We start from the raw sequence: 18,735 nt of genomic DNA on the forward strand, positions 1-18,735 counted from the left end.
CGTGGACCGAAGGAGGGACCCCTGAATGGCCCCACCCCAACGGCACCACATCCTCCAAGCCTGGAGCCGAGCCAGTCAGCGCCGGGGTCACCGCTGAAGGCCCTGCGCAATACAAGGGATCCGCCGACGTCCCAGGAGGGGAAGGAGGAGGAGAAGCCAGCGAGGGCTGCAAGGCCGCCGCAAACGACTCCATCTGGGCTCTCGACACCCCCTCACCGGGAAACGGTGGATAGGGGGACGAAACGCGGGACTATCAACGGCAGAGAGCCCACGCCCATAACAGGCTAGAAACCAGCTCCCGGGTACAAGCTGCAACACTTGTGCGGCACAGGAGAGGGATGAGGACGACGACGACAATGGCCGCTTCGAAAACCTTCCACAGAAGCTGATCGAGGAGATGAAGCAGACTTAAGAGACGCGCCGAGAGCAGTTTTATCCAGTGCTCCCGCAGCGATTTTGGCTTGACCTGTTGGCACGCCTCGCAATCAGTGGAGCCGTGATCTTCCCCCAAACACCACATGCAAATGAGGTGAGGGTCCATCGCCGACATTAGGCGCCCACACGACGTAAAAGTCTTAAAGCCCAAAGGCATTCGCACACTGTTCCACACAGATAACCACAAAAGTGAAGAAAAAAAGGAGCCTAAACAGGCCCGAAACAGAGACCGGATCTGCGTTGGCGCGACGGGGTGGGACTTATTTAACCTCGCTGCAGTCACGTACGCGGACGATGCCTGGGTGGAGTCGTGCGATGCCCCCCCCCCCCCCCCCCCCCCACCCCCCCCCCCCCCCCCCCCCCCTGCCCCCCCTCGGTGTGCAGGGATGCTGGGCAAAACATTTCCGGATCCAGTCTCACGCCTGGGGATAATTCTACGTTAAGGAATCTGTGGCTAGTAGTCTATCAGATCAGTGTACAGATCTATAGACTTGGGATCTTTTTAACTGGAAGAGTTCAGTTCACAGAACAGGGAGGTGTGGAAGGGTTGGTTTGGAACGAAATGCGTTACTTACCTGTAACAGCAGTTATCCAGTATTGGTGTCTTTCATAGATTCACATGCCTGAATCATTCCCCGTCGCTGAGACGGGAGCCTCCGGTACATAAAAAAGTAATGTCCTAAGGACATACATAGAGAGTATAGGCCTAAGGGCCTCCCCTTTTGGGGCCTTTCCACGTCCTTATGTAAAAGGACCGAACTCTCATCGTTAGCCAATCAGCTCCGACCTCCTTCTAGAACCTTCCCGGGAGGAGCCTCCGTCCCTCAGATTTTCGTACGCACCCAGCTAGGGTGTCGCAATGTAGACATAGAGGTACGTGAGTCCTTACCGGGGAGGCGGGAGGGTTGCATGTGAATCTATGAAAGACACCAATACTGGATAACTGCTGTTACAGGTAAGTAACGCATTTCTTATCCAGTATTTGGGTGTCTTTCATAGATTCACATGCCTGAATCAGAGTAGCCAGCAGTTATACATGCATAGTGGTAAAGCACATTCTCACATCTAGCAGGCCTGCATAGATTACAGACTACATGAGAGAAACATGGTAATATACAGTCATGCATATAGCAGAGAAAACCATGAAGAATGTGCATACCTGGATGGCGGGACGAGGTAAGGCTCACCTTATTGGAAGAGATGGCGCAGCACCGCTTGTCCCACTGCAGCGTCCTTCTGCAGTTCGATGTCCAGGCAGTAGTGCTTGGAAAAGGTATGCGGGGACTTCCATGTCGCCGCTCGGCAGATGTCCAGGATCGTCACTCCAGCGAAGAGCGCTGCTGACGTTGACATCGCTCTGGTCGAGTGGGCAGCCACTCGGCCTGTCAAAGGCCGTCCGGCCTGATCATGGCAGAAAGCAATTGCTGAAGAAATCCAGCGTGAGATGCTCTGTTTTGTCAAGGGCAGCCCCATTCTCGGGTTGCTGTAGGCTACAAAGAGTTGAGAAGACTTCCTGACGTCTTTGGTCCTGTCCAAGTAGAATTTGAGACACCTTTTAATGTCCAGGGAATGCAGCGCCCTTTCCGCTGCCGTGGAAGGGTCCGGAAAGAATGACTTGAGGACAATTGGTTCGTTCAGATGAAAGTCTGACGGCACTTTAGGAATGAATTTAGGGTTGGGCCTGAGTACCACTCGGTCGTGCCTGAATTGGAGATACGGTTCCTGAATGGACAGCGCCTGAAGTTCGCTGACCCTTCTGGCCGACGTCAGGGCTAGCAGGAGAGCCGTTTTCCAGGAAAGATGCTTGAGCGATGCCCGGTGTATGGGCTCGAATGGGTGTTTCATCAATTGGTTTAGCACCAAGTTCAACTGCCAGGTCGGAGGAACTTTCCGAGGCCTCGGAAAGGATCTGTAAAGTCCTTTTAGAAACTGTTTCACCAGTCGACTGGACCAGAGGGAGGGTCCCGATGGGGTCCTGGTGAACCTAGAGATCGCAGCCAGATGAACCTTAATGGAGGCGTGAGCCAGCCCCGATTGAGCCAGGTGCAGTAGGTATGGTAGCAGCTGTACTGGGGTGACCCGGAGCGGGTGTAAGTCGTGTTCCGAACACCACACGCAGAACCTCTTCCACTTCAGCGAGTAGGTCTTGGTCGTGCTGCTCGCTCTCGCCTTGGCCAGTACTGCCCTGCAGTCCTGCGGTATGTCTAGCTCCCCGAACTCAAGGTGCTCAGGAGCCAAGCCGACAAGTTGAGCGAACGGAGGTTCGGGTGGTGTACCTGGCCTCCGGACATTGTCAAGAGGTTCGGGAGTTGTCGCAGGTGAATCGGGGGCCTGGTGGATAGGCGAAGAAGATCCGAGAACCAATGTTGTCTCGGCCAGTACGGAGCAATCAGTATCAGCGTGCACGGTTCCGTCCTCATCTTCCGGAGGAGCCTCGGTATCATCGGGAACGGCGGAAAAGCGTACGCAAACACGCTGGACCAGCCGATGGAAAAAGCATTTCCCAGCGACCCCCGTTGGGGATGCCAGCTTGCGTAGCTTCGGCATTTGGTGTTCTCTGCCGTCGCGAAGAGATCGATCCTCGGGGTGCCCCATTGTGAGAAGACGTGGGCCACCGTGTCGCCGTTGAGCTCCCATTCGTGGGAGAGAGAGGTCTGCCTGCTGAGGGCGTCCGCGATAGTGTTCTCCTTCCCTGGAACGTACTCCGCCTTGAGGGAGAGGCCGTGCGCCACCAACCAGTTCCAGATTTTTTGCGATTCTCGTGAGAGAGAGAGAGATCGCGTTCCCCCTTGTTTGTTCAGGTAGTGCATCGTCGTGGTGTTGTCTGTTTTGACGAGCACAGGGGAAGAGCCGATGCGTGGCAGGAAGGCCTGTAGAGCCAGGTACACTGCCCTCAGTTCCAGGAGGTTGATGTGTAGTTGTGTTTCCTGGGCGTCCCATTTGCCGCTGACTCGAAGGTCTAACAGTACTGCGCCCCAGCCTTCCAGTGAGGCATCGGTCGTGATGACCAGTGGTGCCGGCGGCAGGAGGAACGGCAATCCGGCCGTCAGGTGAGTCCTGTTTCTCCACCACAGCAGGGCCTTTATGATGGCCGGCGTGATTGTGAGAATGTCGTCGAATGAGCCTGAACACTGTTTCCATTGTCTCGCCAACGCTTCCTGTAGGGGGCGCATGCGGAGCCTGCAGTGCGGTACGAGGAGAATGCATGAAGACATCATCCCTAGCAAGGAGGTGAACGTCCGGACCTTGATGCGAGGCTTCTTGGCCACCGCCGTGGCCAGAGACAGTACTTTGCAGATCCTGTCCTCTGAGGGGAAAGCCTTCGCATGCTCCGTGTCCAGGGTTGCCCCTAGGAAGGTGATCCTCGTTGACGGAGTAGTGCATGATTTTTTGGGGTTGATCGTCAGACCCAGCTGTTGGAAAAGAGCGCTGCAGGCGTTGAAGGAAGCCAGCGCGTCCTCCGGGGAAGGAGCCTTCACCAGCCAGTCGTCCAGGTAGGGGAACACCTGGTGACCCCTTTGTCGCAGGAAGGCAGCCACGGGCGCCAAGCACTTTGTGAAGATACGTGGGGCAGATTTGAGGCCAAACGGCAAGACCTTGAACTGGTAATGTCTGCCCGCTATTTCGAACCTTAGGTATTTCCTGTGCCTGACGAGGATGGGGACATGGTAGTAGGCGTCCTGTAAGTCTAGGGAGACCATCGAGTCGCCTCTTTCCAGTGCACCCAGGATCTCCTGGATTGTGACCATCCGGAAGGATTGACTCCGTAGGAAGGCGTTGAGCGCCCGGAGGTCTAAGATCGGCCTCCACTTGTCCCCTTTCTGTTGGACCAGGAAGAAGTGGGAATAAAAACCCTTCCCTTTCTGGGAGTCCGGGACCTTTTCGATGGCTCCTTTGACCAACATGGCAGCGACTTCCTGGAGAAGGAGGTGCAGGTGTCTGTGAGTACGCTTCAGTGGAGGGGTGTTGGGAGGGGTGTTGACCAGTTCGAGGGAATGTCCAAATTGAATTATTTGTAGTACCCACCGATCCGTAGTGATTTTTCGCCAATTGTGGAGGAAGTGGGTCAGTTTTCCCCCAATTCGAAAGGATTGAGACGGTGGTGGGACTGGCCGGAGTAAGTGGTCACTGGCGGCCGCCAGCGCCCTTCTTGGCGGATTTGCCCCTGAAGGACGATCTCCCGTAGGATGACTGTCGGGACTGTTGTTTCTGTTGGGGTTGGTTCCTGTTGCCATAGGAATAGGACGACCGATTTTGGTAGGAACCTCTGTAGGAGTACTGACCTCTGGAGCGGCCTCCCCGAAAGGATTGGTTCCGGGACTGGAGGGAGCCCAGAGCCCTCGCCGTGTCGGTGTCTTTTTTGATGGCCTGGAGTGCCTCGTCTATCTTCTCCCCAAAGAGGAATTGCCCATCGAACGGCATATCCAGTACCTTAGATTGGACCTCCTGCCGAAAAGACGTCGCCTTGAGCCAGCCCTGGCGGCGGAGCACGGCAGCCCCTGCCAACTGGCGGAATCCCGTCATGGCTGCGTCGATGGCGCAGTCGATAATTTCAGCCGCGGAGTTTTGTCCTTCCGCCAGAAGAGCTTTCACCTCGTCCTGGACCGTGGCCGGCAGGCCTTGCAGGTAGGGAGCTATGTCTTCCCATAGCTGGCGGTTGTATCGGCCCAGGAGGGCGATGGAGTTTGCCACCTTGATGGACATGGCGGATGTGGTGGAGAACCTCTTGCCTATGGCGTCCAGCTTCCTTCCTTCCTTGTCCGGGGGCGCGGACAGCGGCGAGGAGGGGTTTCGGGATTGTTTTTGGGCCGCCTGAGTGACAACCGAGTCCGGTTTGGGGTGGCCGGTCAGGCAGGCAGGTGCGGAGTTCGGGGCCTTATATTTTTTGTCTAGGCGCGGAACCACCGCCGGCACCGAGGCAGGCGTGAGCATCAGCTTCTTGCCCTGTTCCCATAGAAAGTCTATCAGAGGAATAGACTTGGTCGATTTCTGTGTGTGTTCCTTGAAATCATGGAGGAAGCATTCCGTTTCCGCGGATTCCACCGCCATGTGAAACCTCCTTGCAGCTCTGTCCACCAGTTTGTGGAAACCTCCCACGTCCGCTGCTTCAGAGTGGCGTGGTCTCGGGGATGCCGGGGTAGACGAATGGTGTGATGACGCAGCATCGGCATCGTCGTCTCTGTGGTCCGAGGCGACGTCTTGCACCTCGCCTTCCTCTAAGTCCGTGTCATCCTCCTCGCTTTCCGATGAATCCTCCGCCTGTGTTTGCGGTCGGAGTTGGCTCCGAGGACGGGCCGGGGGAGCGGAAGGGTGCGAGGCCGACGGTTGCGCTTGGGTGACCGGAACCTGGGCACCGCTGTCTGCGTCCGGGAACCTTCGTTTATAGTCCTGCACCAGGGATTTCAAATCGGTGACCAGAGACAGTGGCAAACAGATCATCGGGGTTTTCACCGTGTCTACGGTCAGGGAGCTGCCTTGATACGTCACTCCGTCCCGGATCTCTTGGACGTCCTGGTGTTCTTCGTGAACCTCCTGTTCTTCGTCCGACTCCTCACTCTGTAGTGTGTCTTGTTCTTCCTCGGGTGCCAACTCCACCGTTGGGAGAACCGAGGGCGTTGGACTCGAGTGAATAGAGACTTCGACCAATCTCGATTCTTTCCAAGATGGCGCCGGGGTCTCTTCCGACGACGTGCGTGAAGATGGCGCTCCCGCCAAGCGTGCCGGTGATTTGGGCACCTCCGTCAGGGTTAATGGTACCAAGTTTTGCGGGGATAAGGGTTTCGCCGCCTTACTGATGTTAGGGTCGTGGACCTGGGCTATCTTTGTCGAAGGTGTGGTTCTTGAACTTGACTTCGACTGTTTAGGAGACGAACTTGATTTCGATGGCTTGGGTGACGAGCCTTCGGTATGAGGTGTTTTCGGCGAAGGCGTACCTGAAGATTTAGACCTCTTAGGTGACGAAGAGGCGGCCTTCGTATTGGATGAAGGTTTCAGAGGAATGGTCGAGGAGACCGGTGCGCCTGAGGACGCAGTGGTGGTCGTCGTGGTCGCCGTGGAGGGCGATGAGGCCGTAGTAGTCGACACAGTGGTCGTAATTGAGGTGGTCCGCTTAGTGGATGGAGCGGGCTTCTTGAACCTCTGGCCATCCTTAACAGACACGGAGGAGGTGGTGGAGCGTGCCTCCGAAGGCTTCCTGTGCGCCTTCTTAGGAGGAGTGTCTGTCTCTCCAGGGGACTGCGCCCTGGGTCTCTTCTTGGAGACTTTGGAGGTCGCGGAGACACTACCCTCGGAAGATTCCAGAGTGTCTCGGACCTTAAGCCTGTCGAGCCATTCGCGAAGGCGAGTTTCCCTTTCCTTAACCGTCTTCTTTGGGAAGGCTCTACACACCCTACACTTGTCAGTGACGTGGTCAGGGTACAGGCAATATAAGCACAGGTCGTGCTTGTCCTCCGCTTGAATCCGCTGCTTGCCGCAGGAGGAGCAGGCCCTCAGGAGGGCTTTCTTCTGTGAGTCCGCCATGGACGAAGTTTTCTTATTAGATTCCGACATGTAGTCGATGCTAGGATGAAATCCTTTTCGTACAAAGTGAACTTCGGTGAAGTTTGAGACTTCGAATTTTGGAAACCTGAAGAGCTCAGGTTGGAGACTCCCTAGCACAACGTGCGGTAGAAAAATCTGAGGGACGGAGGCTCCTCCCGGGAAGGTTCTAGAAGGAGGTCGGAGCTGATTGGCTAACGATGAGAGTTCGGTCCTTTTACATAAGGACGTGGAAAGGCCCCAAAAGGGGAGGCCCTTAGGCCTATACTCTCTATGTATGTCCTTAGGACATTACTTTTTTATGTACCGGAGGCTCCCGTCTCAGCGACGGGGAATGATTCAGGCATGTGAATCTATGAAAGACACCCAAATACTGGATAATCTGTTCTTCTGATGGATACTGCTAACCATAGATGACTCACCTTTTGAATAGATACCAAAGCAGTGGGGTTGTGCAACCTCTCAAATCAGGAGAAAATTCGGCAGGATAGAACTGACAAAGTTCTGTTTCCCCTCCGGATTTTTCAACAGATGTATCACAACTGGTGATTTAACTAATGAGGGCTGATCTGGCCACTACAAAAAGTCTCAAAGAGTCAAAAGGTAACTTTTAACAGTGCCCAATATTGTGTTAGGGATGTCGTACTGCTGTGGAACAGTCTCAGAGTCAGAGAGAGCAAACAGTCAAGGTGGGTGCAACATGGTTGGGATTTACAGTTGATTAATCCTATAATCTGAAAGGACAATTTGTTCCCACCTTGGCATCTATGTTAACATGTACGGTTGCAGCATCAGTCGAGGCGCTGTACTGGCCATCAGGCTTGGCACAGAGCCCGGTGTCAGCCGCAGGTGGGGTCGAGTGGCACATTCTAAGTTGGGGATAAATTTGCCTGCAGTAAATCAACTGGTTGCCACCTTGGATCCATTAGGCCCATTCAAGCTCAAAGTGATTCAGTTATAGGAGCTCCAAAGGGATCCAGTTGAGCACTAAAGATCCTATCCATGGCCTCTTTGAACTGAATTGCTGCGGCGTCGCCAACAAACCTGGATAAATGGGTTGCAACAGAACAGCAAGAGCGATGTCCAAAGATAGAGACCTAGGTCACAGTCTAGAGATACCCCGGCCGTGACGCGACTCCTCATGGAAGGAGAAGCTAGATGAAAGGGAGCCGAGCTCCAGTTTATGGTGTTTCTTCTTCTTGGACTTACCAGAAGATTTGAGCTTAAAGTTTTTCAATCACAAGATTTGTATCGGGAGCAAGAGTGCATATCCATGCCCTCAACAGTGACCAAGACTTCTTGGATTTCAGACAGTGTTCCAACACGTAAAACTTGGCTTTGCAGTCTCTGAAGACCTTAAGAATACAGCTCAGCAAATTGGTCGCACGATGCTGAATCGCACTTTGAGCCCAGACACCAAAGACAGACCATGTGGGGGTCCATCTCAGATGTTTGTGGTAGTCCTTGTACAGTTTGAAACCGGTAGCATTTGGTGGGGACATGTCCTTTGGACACTGGAAAATATTGATAAAAACGCCAGACTGACAAAATCGAAGGAGCAAGCTCCGAAATCCCGTCAGAGTGCATGGAAAGAAACGAACCGCCAGCGTGCGGAGGAGGTGGCTTTGTAACAGCACAGACATCACATCAGGGGTGAGACAGACATGACAGAGCTTTTCAATGCCACCTACTGTCACATGAGGGAAATACTAAGAAGATTTTCCAGATCCGACCTGGCACTTGGGGATATTCGCATGGTGTGGAATCTGCGGTTAGAAGTACCCATCAGTATTACATTTTAGAACAGAAACAAATATTGGAGGTAAAGTGTAGTGTTCAGAGATCTTTCTTCTAGAACTGAAAAGCTGTCAGAATTGTTACATGCTAATGCACTGCATGAAGGGTTGTAGTGTTTTGTGGGATCATGGTGCTTCCACAGCAATTGAGTGTCTGTTAACTTTTTTGGGATTGGTGCTAGTGGACTAATGTTACTTTCCACTCAGTAACTGAGAAAGAGAAGAAAACTAAACATTGGTGCCTTTAAATATTTAGCATATTGCAACTGACTATTGAGATTTTTAAATCAAATTGTATCAAGTTTAAGGCCTTGTGCTTGGCTTAGAAAGTCCTTAGTGATACAGGACCCATTTTTCTAAAATACATTTTCATGTGGTATCATCCTAGTAGACTGCTTCGGTCCACCGAGGCTACGTACATGTTCCCAGATTATGTACATCTTACTGGAGTGGTCGAAGCCTGAGTTACGGAACTGTAAAACTTTGGAGTACTTTCCAGTTGCACATTAGATCCTCGCACTGTTTGTCGTCTCTTAGAAAGAACCTTAAAACCTGGCTTTTTCAGACCTAGCACTTGTTTTAGTTGTGTTGTGCTTTGAGCTTCAGAAAAGGGGGTGGTGATGAACAGAGTGTCTGAATTAAGCAGACCACTCTTACCCAGTCCAAAGATCAGGGCTTGATCCATCACCATTATTTATCTCACTGCACCATCCCAGTTCAGAACCTGGCTATATGCAAATCAGTCTGTCCCTGGCCCAGTGCATCATGGGAACAGGGCAGACTAAACCACCAAGCCAATTCTTCACCAGAAGGGAGACAAGCTACCGGGGACCGGTTTCTGGCATTTCAGCCGTCGTCGGCCCGGCTTGCTTGAATCCTGATGGTGCAGTGAGAAAGGGACTCATGTCTGAGTATACCCTGCCACACCTATAGTGGCCAAAAACGATTCAGAAAAGGGGGTGGTGATGAACAGAGTGTCTGAATTAAGCAGACCACTCTTACCCAGTCCAAAGATCAGGGCTTGATCCATCACCGTTATTTATCTCACTGCACCATCCCAGTTCAGAACCTGGCTATATGCAAATCAGTCTGTCCTTGGCCCAGTGCATCATGGGAACAGGGCAGACTAAACTACCAAGCCAATTCTTCACCAGAAGGGAGACAAGCCACCGGGGACCATGAAAACGGTGATGGATCAAGCCCTGATCTTTGGACTGGGTAAGAGTGGTCTGCTTAATTCAGACACTCTGTTCATCACCACCCCCTTTTCTGAATCGTGCTTTGAGCTTCAGCACCAAGACACCCCAGGGTATTCGCGTGCTAAAGTTTAATTAACATATTACAAATGCAATTTGCTTAGCATACTGTGATTGGAATCGCTCTGCAGTAACTATTAGTAGTCCAGGGCACAACTTTCCAAATGTTAACCATTGCAAAATGACCTGATTTGCTTTTGTGGAGGTAAGTGCTGAGAAGGGTAAACATGCCAGTTTAAATGAATTGTTAGTATTTGACAACAGAAACCGGAAGTCTGTATTAAAATTGCTTACATATTTCCTCTATTGGTAAGAATACCCATTGCCCGGCCAAGGTATGTGTGGTAAGCTTCAGACATCCCTTAAGAGCTAGTTGATTGCATGCTTGGGCTGTGCACGTATTGTCTTAATGTGTACAGATGTAATGTCTAGAGTATTAATAAGAAACTGAAAAGGCTAATTTATGTTCCCTCTATTAAAATGTGTAAGATCATTAGCCTATCCTGATGATCATCAACATTTAAGGATGGCGAACTAAAACATTACAGGAAGTGGTGTTGAGCTCTACAAACTTGAAACATTCTGACAGGTTGTGCCAAAGTATTGATTTTTCACAATTAAATGCTGTGATACTGAGTATGTAGCAACTGTTTCCCTTTTCTTACACACACACATTTCTCCAATGCCCTCTGCCCGTTTACCTGCAAGAAGATCTGCTGCAGCCTTTCTATACAGTTTTTATACCAGGGTGTTATCACGTCAATGCCTCCAGTTTCACATCTCACCAAATGCTCGGTCAGAATCATAATGAAGCGCTGTGAAGTAAAAACAAAGGTTTTAACACGTTTAAATGAGTAATGCTATTGTTGGGGGTGGTTCACATTTGTTAGCTATTTGCTTGACAAGGTTATTCCCTTTACATATGCATGTATATACACACACATATACATATATATATATATACATACATATATATACATACATATATATATATATATACCAGACAGATCCCCACATCCATAATCTCTAGCACACATCCAACTTTGCGCATCTCACTTCAATCATCACAGTGGATAGCACCATGCCTGTTCAGTGCAATATTGAATTTCTTTAGTGCAAATATATCTGTGGTTCCACGTCGCTAGATTATGAAAGATGTGTAGCTAAATAATTATAAGTAATAAGAGGATGAAAAATGGCTACTAAAATATTAAATGACTAAGGGGTTTGTTTAGACATTGGCATGTATGCTCACCAGACTACTGGGCCACTGGAGAATGAAGTCTGTTCCTATAACAGAGGAACGCTTGCCATACCGTGATACCCAGCTGCATGATGGCAAGCTCTTTGCAGAAAAAGCATCTTCTGATGTGGTCGATGCACTGGCAAAGATTAACACCAAGTAAGACATCACGTTTTTTGGTTCACTCTGCATTCTTTTCTCATTGTTAGAGACAAATCCCCAAAGCTTGGGTTTTGATTGTGAAAAATAAACTGTTTCAATGCCTGGGGAGTTTTCTCTCTGTGAGTAGGGGGATGTTGTCTGTTTTTCCTGGTCATGTCCGTAATGATATGCAATAGTGACTGGGGTAGGGAAAATACACTTTAGGAACACTGCCCTAGAGGCAAGTGAACTATGCATCATAACACCAGCCCTAAACATGGTAGACCTTCAGATGCATGCAAGGCAAGAGCGCTGGTGGTGCCAAAGATAAATCAGCATTTTTTCACCTTTGGAGGGGATGAAACCGAAATGCGTAAGACTAAAAAACATTGAACAATTAAATACAAAATTAAGCTCACTAAAAAGAAAGAGGCTAACCACAACAAACAAGTTACTTGCCTTCTGTAACATTCTTTCTGGTGGATACTCTATCCAACCCACCCACATGCTTCACCTTTAGAATATTCTCCAGGTGCCTGTCTGGATCTGGAATTTTTCACAGCAGTGCTTCCACACACTGCTAAAGTCCACCTTTGCTCATCAATGTCAGTTTCTTGCTGGACTCTTCTGTGCCATCAGATGCTGAAAATGAATAACTGGAGGTACCTGGAGTGCAGATCTCCAATTTGGGACACTTTTAGATGGTAAAAAGGAGGGCACGCCACAAAAAGGGAAGGTGGGATGGCAGTGAGGAACCTGCAGATAGAGTATCCCACCAGAAAGAGAATAGATACCATAGCAGTAATTCACCAATGTGGAGGGTCTGTAGAGTGGACCCAGACCAAAATGTCGGTCAGGAAAGAACAGGCAATATGCCCTTCCTGTTGAGCATGGCTGACAAGGCTGTAGATCTTTATTAATGTGTGCATTATTACTCACTGTGAGGCCGTACAAATGTCAAAAACAGACACTATGTGCTAATGCAGTGTTAGCATATCTGGCCCTGGTGGAATGTACCCTTAGTCCTTCCAGAGTTTGCTATGTGCCCAATGCACAAGTTGCTTACCTTCGGTAACAATATTTCTGACTGGATTCGGAAAATTTTGCTTAGCAGTACCCCGCGTGTCGGTAGGAGTCGTCTGCGGCTCCGCGTTTGTCGTCGTTGGTGCCGGGATGACGTCGGAGTACTTAGACGCCCCCCTCGCGCCCTGACGTCAGTTCTTATACACAGCTTTTCCGCGCCAGAAAAGCAGAGCCTTGATAAAAACCAACACTGGTGCCATGAAAACTAGGGCCCTGAAAGGAGATGACCTTAACCCTAGATATCGGTTCGCAGAACGGGGAGGATGGGTGGGGCGGTAAGGAATCTAATACTAACTACTGTTTCTTACAGATATATCGTTACCGAAGGTAAGCAACTTTTGCATCTGAAAGAAACAGGTTAGCATTAGATTCCTTACCTTAGAATAGATACCCCAGCAATACCAACCCCGGTGGTGGGTCTGCGAACCAATGATCACACCAGAAAGTCCTGGAGAACGGAACGGCCAAAGAAGCCATCTCTCCGGACTTGGCTGTCCAGGCAGTAGTGTTTTGCGAGCATTTGCAGCGAGGCCCACGTAGCTGCCTGACAGATGTCCTGCAAGGGTACTCCCCGACCCAGGGCAGTAGTAGCTGCAGTGGCCCAAGTGTAATGGCCACGTAGCCTCACAGGAGCCTCCTTTTTAGCCAGAGAATAACAAGCCTTGATGCACAAGACGACCCATCGAGAAATGGTCCATTTGTGCACCGCCCTGTCCCTTCTTAGCGCCCACGTAACCAACAAAGAGTTGGTCATCCACCCGGAACTGGCGTGTGCGATCCAGATAGTATGAGAGCGCACGTTTTGGGTCCAGACGGTGGAGCCTCTCTTCCTCTTTCAAGGGATGCGGAGGCGGAAAGAAGGTGGGGAAGGTGATGGACTGCCCGATGTGGAAGGCTGTGACTACCCTGGGCAGGAAAGAGGGTCGCGTCCGCAACACAGCTTTGTGCGGATGGACAGAAAGGAAAGGAGGTTGAGAAGAGCCTGGAGCTCACTCACTCTCCTGGCAGAGGTGATGGCAACCAGGAATGCTGTCTTAAGAGTAAGGAGATGAAGAAGACAGTTATGTAGTGGCTCGAAGGTAGCGCACATCAGATAAGTCAGAACAAGGTTCAAGTCCCACTGAGGCATCACGAAAGGAACAGGAGGAAACATGAGTGATGCCCTTCAAGAACCTATTTACAACTGGGGACTTGAACAAAGGGCTGATCAGGGAGCCTTAAGAAGGCAGAAATGGCTGAGAGGTAACCCTTTAGCGTGCCCAGAGCAGAGCCCTGCTGGGCAAGAGAAAGAAGAAAAACAGAGCACCTCAGAAAGGGGGGCAGAAAGCGGATCCACAGCCTTTGCTGTGCACCATGCCAAAAATGTGTTCCACCTGCAGGCGTATACCGATTTTGTGGAGGGATGCCTGGCTGCCAGAATCACATCACAGACTTCAGGAGGCAAGTCAAATGGCCTCAACTGTCGCCACTCAATCTGCACGCATAGAGGTGGAGGCTGGACAGGTTCGGGTGGAGGACCGTCCCCTGCTGCTGCGACAGAAGGTCCTCCTGAAGAGGCAGACGAATCGGGGGATCGACTGACATGCTGAGTAGCTCGGGATACTAGTATCTTCGTGCCCAGTCCGGAGCCACAAAGATGACTTCATCCATCATGCACCGACGGCTGAGTTAGTCTGCCCTGGCGTTCAGGGAACCTGCCAGGTGTTGAACCACCAGGGTCACGCCCTGATGTTCCAGCCACTGCCAGAGGCGCAGAGCCTCTTGGCATAGGGTCCACGACCCCACCTCGCCCTGTTTGCTGGAGTACCACATGGGGGTGGTGTTGTCGTTGAACACCTGCAATACACTCCCCCAGAGAGGGGAGGAATGCCTTCAGTGCAAGCTGGATCACCCGCAGCTCCAGAAGGTTGATGTGGAGCCGGGACTCCGCCCGAGACCAGAGGCCTCTGATCTCCGCCTCTCCCATGTGGCCCCCCCAGCCCTGGAGGGACGCATCTGTCAGAACTACGTGCTCCGGTTGGGGTAGGGAGAGGGATTTGCCGCTGACCCTATCGCAGTCCGTGAGCCACCACTACAGCTGTCTTGCAGTGCCCTCCGAGATCAAGACATGGTCTTACAAGTTGCCCTGATGCTGGGTCCACTGAAACTTCAGGTCCCACTGCAGAGCCTGCATCCACCACTTGGCGTGATGCATCAGAAGGAGGCAGGAGGCCATCAGCCCCAGAAGCCGCAGTGTCAACCTGACCGAGACTCGGGAGAACAGCTGAAAGATCAGAATCAGAGCCTGAATATCCTGAACCTGCTGTTCGGGAGGATAAACCTGAAACTGCGCCGAGTCTAGAACCGCTCCGATGAAGAGGAGCTTCTGAGAGGGACACAGGTGCGACTTCGGCACATTGATGGAAAACCCCAGCAGGTGCAGGAGGTTGGCCATAGTCTGGAGGTGGCCGCCTTCAACAACCAGTCGTCGAGGTAGGGGAAGACTGAAACCCCTAACCTGCGCAGATGAGCTTCGACCACCGCCATCACTTTCGTGAACACCCGTGGGGTACTGGTAAGGCCGAAGGGGAGCACGGTAAACTGAAAGTGCTCGTGGCCTACCGTGAACCGCAGGTAGCGCCGGCAGGACGGGGAAGTGAAAATATGAGTCCTGCAAGTCCAACGCTACCATCCAGTCTTCCGGGTCCAGGGCAGCTAAGACCTGAGCCAAAGTCAGCATCTTGAACTTCTCCTTCCGGAGGAAGCCGTGGACGTTCGGTAGGTCCAAGATGGGACGTAGTCCCCCTTTGCCCTTCTTGGGAACAGAAAACAGAAAATAGTGAGTGTAACAACCACATCCTACTTCTGGCCCAGGAACGTGCTCGACGGCCCCCTTGGCCTAGAGGGCCGAAACTTCCTCTTGCAGAAGTTGCAAGTGATCCCCCGACATGCGGTGGTACTGCGGTGGCATGGCTGGAGGGGTCGCCTTGAATGGGAGGGAGTAGCCCCTTCGGACGATTTGCAGCACCCACCTGTCCGATGTGATGGTGCGCCAGTGGAGGAGGTGATGGCGAACACTGCCCCCCACTGGTGTCGAATGGGTCTGAAAGCTCGGACTAGGAAGGCTTCGGGGCGGATGCTGCAGGGGTAGATGTGGACTGGCCGCGCCGTTGTCCCCTGTTACCGCCGCAACGGTAACCACATCCGCCATCTCGCTTAATGTTAGTCTGCGGCCCGTGGCTGGCAGGACGTGTGGGGGGGCACCCCTCCCGTGGCCACGAAAGGAGCGCTGGGCAGAAGATTGCTGGCGCCGGGCAGACAGACCCAAGGACTTGGCCTTAGCCATGGAGTCCTCAAAGCGTTCCAGCGCATGATCTGCCTTGCCACGGAAGAAGTGGCTGCCATCGAACGGCATGTCCATAAGGGTGTTCTGGACATCGGCCGAAAAGTTGGCGGACCTCAGCCAGGCGTGGTGGCGAACCGCCACAGACGTGGAAATCGCTCTTAATAGCGAGTCCGTGGTATCCAGTCCTTATCTTATAGAATACTGCGCTGCGTCCCTTCCCTCCGCGAGGGCTTGAGCGAATTTCGCTCAGGCTCCCTCCGGGCACTCAGGCAGCACGGCCGCAACCGTATCCCACAGAGAGTGGGTGTAACGGCCCAAGAGGCACGCGGTGTTGACCGTCCACAACCCCAAACTAAGGGAGGAGAACATCTTTCCAAATTGTTCATACCTCTTGTATTCCCGATCTGGTGGTGCAGTCGGGAATGTGGATTGGGAAGTAGAGGCCTGTATAACCAGGCTCTCAAGGGTGGGGTGGGGTGGGGTGGGTGGACAAGAAACTAGGGTCGCCCGGGGCAGGGCGGTGGCGTCTAGCGACGTTCCTATCTACAGGGGGACCTGTAGTGGACCTGGACCAAGTGCCCAGCAGGACGTCCGTGAGAGCCTCATTAAACAGCAGTAGAGGCTCTGGGGAGCTTACTTGCGGTTTAAGGACCTCCGTGAGGATGTTAGATCTCACCGTTGCGACGGGGGGCTCAAGAGCAAGGCCTTGGTTGCCCCCATCAGCACCACAATCCGTAGCCACGGTAGGAGGGGAGACAAAACCAGTTTCTGGGGAGGTATCCAGGCCACTGGCTTCCCCTAGTTCCTATGTCCAGTCCTGAAATGACTGGCACTTGCGTGCCAGGGGGTCCTCACACCCCCCCCCGCCAGTCTCACTCGATGCCCATGTCCTGAAATTCAGGGATAAAGTATGGACCAAGATCATCGAAGAATTCGTCGAGCGCCGCCGCTGGATCCGGACCCAGGGGTGGACCAGGGCGGCATCGTTCGGGGACGCCGCCGGCAGTGGCGACCCGGATCCAGAACCGGATCCATTGGGGTCTTGCGGCGCCGGGACCGAAGTCGCTGACGGTGCCGGGGCTGAAGCACCAGACGGCGCCGGGGCCTAAGCACCAGGCCCGCTTGGGCTCCCAGTCGGGGCTGCTTGGTCCGAAGGCGCCGCAGAACCACACGAAGAGAGCGACCTCATGGCCCTGAGGAAGGCTTCGATCTCCTCCCGCGCCGCGTTCTGCCCAGGGACCGGAGGGTATGGAGCATGCCGCGACGACTGCGGCTCCGGCGGAGCAGCGTGGGAGGCGTCACCCGAACCCCCGGCCGCATCGTTCGAGTGTCGGGGGGAGTCAGAAGAGCGATGTCGCCTCTTCGACTTCTTGTTCCTCTTACCTGAGGACTTGGATCCCGACGAGCTGTGATGACTCCTGCCCCGCGACTGGTCCCTCGACCTCCTTCCGGACCAGGACCTCGAACGACGCGGAGCAGACTGCCCGAGCTCGAGGCGCTTACGGGACCGCTTCCGCCTAGCCTTCGACATCAAGTCCCGACAGTCGGGGCACGACTTGTTATCGTGGTAGGGCCCCAGACAATGTAGGCACTGGCGATGGGGGTCGGTAACCGACTGATGTCGGTTGCAGTCGGCACAGGGCTTGAACCCGGGCATCCCTACCTGCACTGATTAAGTCGTACGACTCGAAACAGATCCAGAAAGGATCGAAAAAGCTCAGTCAAAAAGTGACTAAAGGGTACCACTTTCTCCGGACCTGCGCTTGCTGGCGCGGAAAAAAGAAGAACTGACGTCAGCGGGTGAGGGCGGCATCTAGGTACTCAGACGACGTCATCCCGGCACCAACGACGGAGCCGCAGACGACGCCTACCGACGCGCAGGGGTACTGCAACGCAAAAGTTTCCGGATCCAGTCTGACGCCTGGGGATATTCTAAGGTAAGGAATCTAATACTAACCTGTTTCTTTCAGATATGTAAAAGGTCTAAAAGCTAAGGACTATCAACATTGACAAAGTCCTTTTCTTTTTTTCCCTGAAAAATATGTTTATTGTGGAAAACATAAAAGACATAATCAAATAGAACCACTCGTAGGCACTGAGAGGTGAAATTAACCAAAGGCAACATTCAGGATAGTACACAGCCACGTAGCCCACACCCCGGAGGCCGGGCGGCGTAAAGTTGGAAGGTGCCACAAAGATAATAATCGGTGGCATACAGTACACGTGCATCTCTAGTATCCGGCGTTTTTCATTTATTCCCCCTCCTACGTCCTCCATGGAGCCCGTCCGACAAAGTCCTTTACTTAATCATCTTACCTTTCTTTGCAAACTTAAACTCCATAAAGAGCTATTGTCCACATGATAGTCTTTGGTGCAATCAACATAGAAGCTTTAGGTTCCTTTGTGGGCCAGCTGATGGAAAAAGTCCTCCTCTTTCGAGATGTGAGGCACAACAAAGAAAGTTGGTCGGGTGAGGGATTGTCTAAAGTGAAAAGGTGTGTCAAGGTTTTGCAAAACAGACTGTCCTTGTTCTCCACACAAGTTTGTCGGGGGGGGGAGTGGAGTACAGCTGCTGCAACAAGAGAGCCTAGAGCTCTCTCACCCAATAAGATGACGTGATCACGAGGATGCCAGTTTTGAGAGTTCAAGATAAAATAAGCAGCTGTGCATTGGTTCAAAGGGGATAACCTTGAACGGTGAGTAAGTTAAGATCCCACTCGGAGGGGTAGGGGAGTCAAACTTATTAAAACACATGGTTTAACAAGTCATTTAAACAAGGACTGTTGGTCCGGCAAACACAAAATGACCAAAAGGGTCCACAAGTAGCCTTTAATAATGCACCCACAGCAAGACCATGCTGGGACAAAGAAAACAAACAATAAGACATCCAACAGTTTTGCTTGTAAGGTGACTCCACAC

The 18,735-nt window shown here is 52.2% G+C and overlaps 1 protein-coding gene across 1 annotated transcript in view; it reads right to left on the reverse strand.

Moving 5' to 3' along the window:
* The window catches only part of NCBP1 (nuclear cap binding protein subunit 1), a 729,105-nt gene that overhangs the window by 39,376 nt on the left and 670,994 nt on the right, over positions 1-18,735 (reverse strand). The window contains exon 22 of the mRNA XM_086961848.1: positions 10,726-10,839. Coding sequence (XP_086817974.1) covers positions 10,726-10,839 — 114 coding nt within the window. The remainder of the gene's footprint in view (positions 1-10,725; positions 10,840-18,735) is intronic.

Source organism: Lissotriton vulgaris, chromosome 3_1, assembly GCF_964263255.1.
Source record: "Lissotriton vulgaris chromosome 3_1, aLisVul1.2, whole genome shotgun sequence".
NCBI classification, from domain to species: domain Eukaryota; kingdom Metazoa; phylum Chordata; class Amphibia; order Caudata; family Salamandridae; genus Lissotriton; species Lissotriton vulgaris.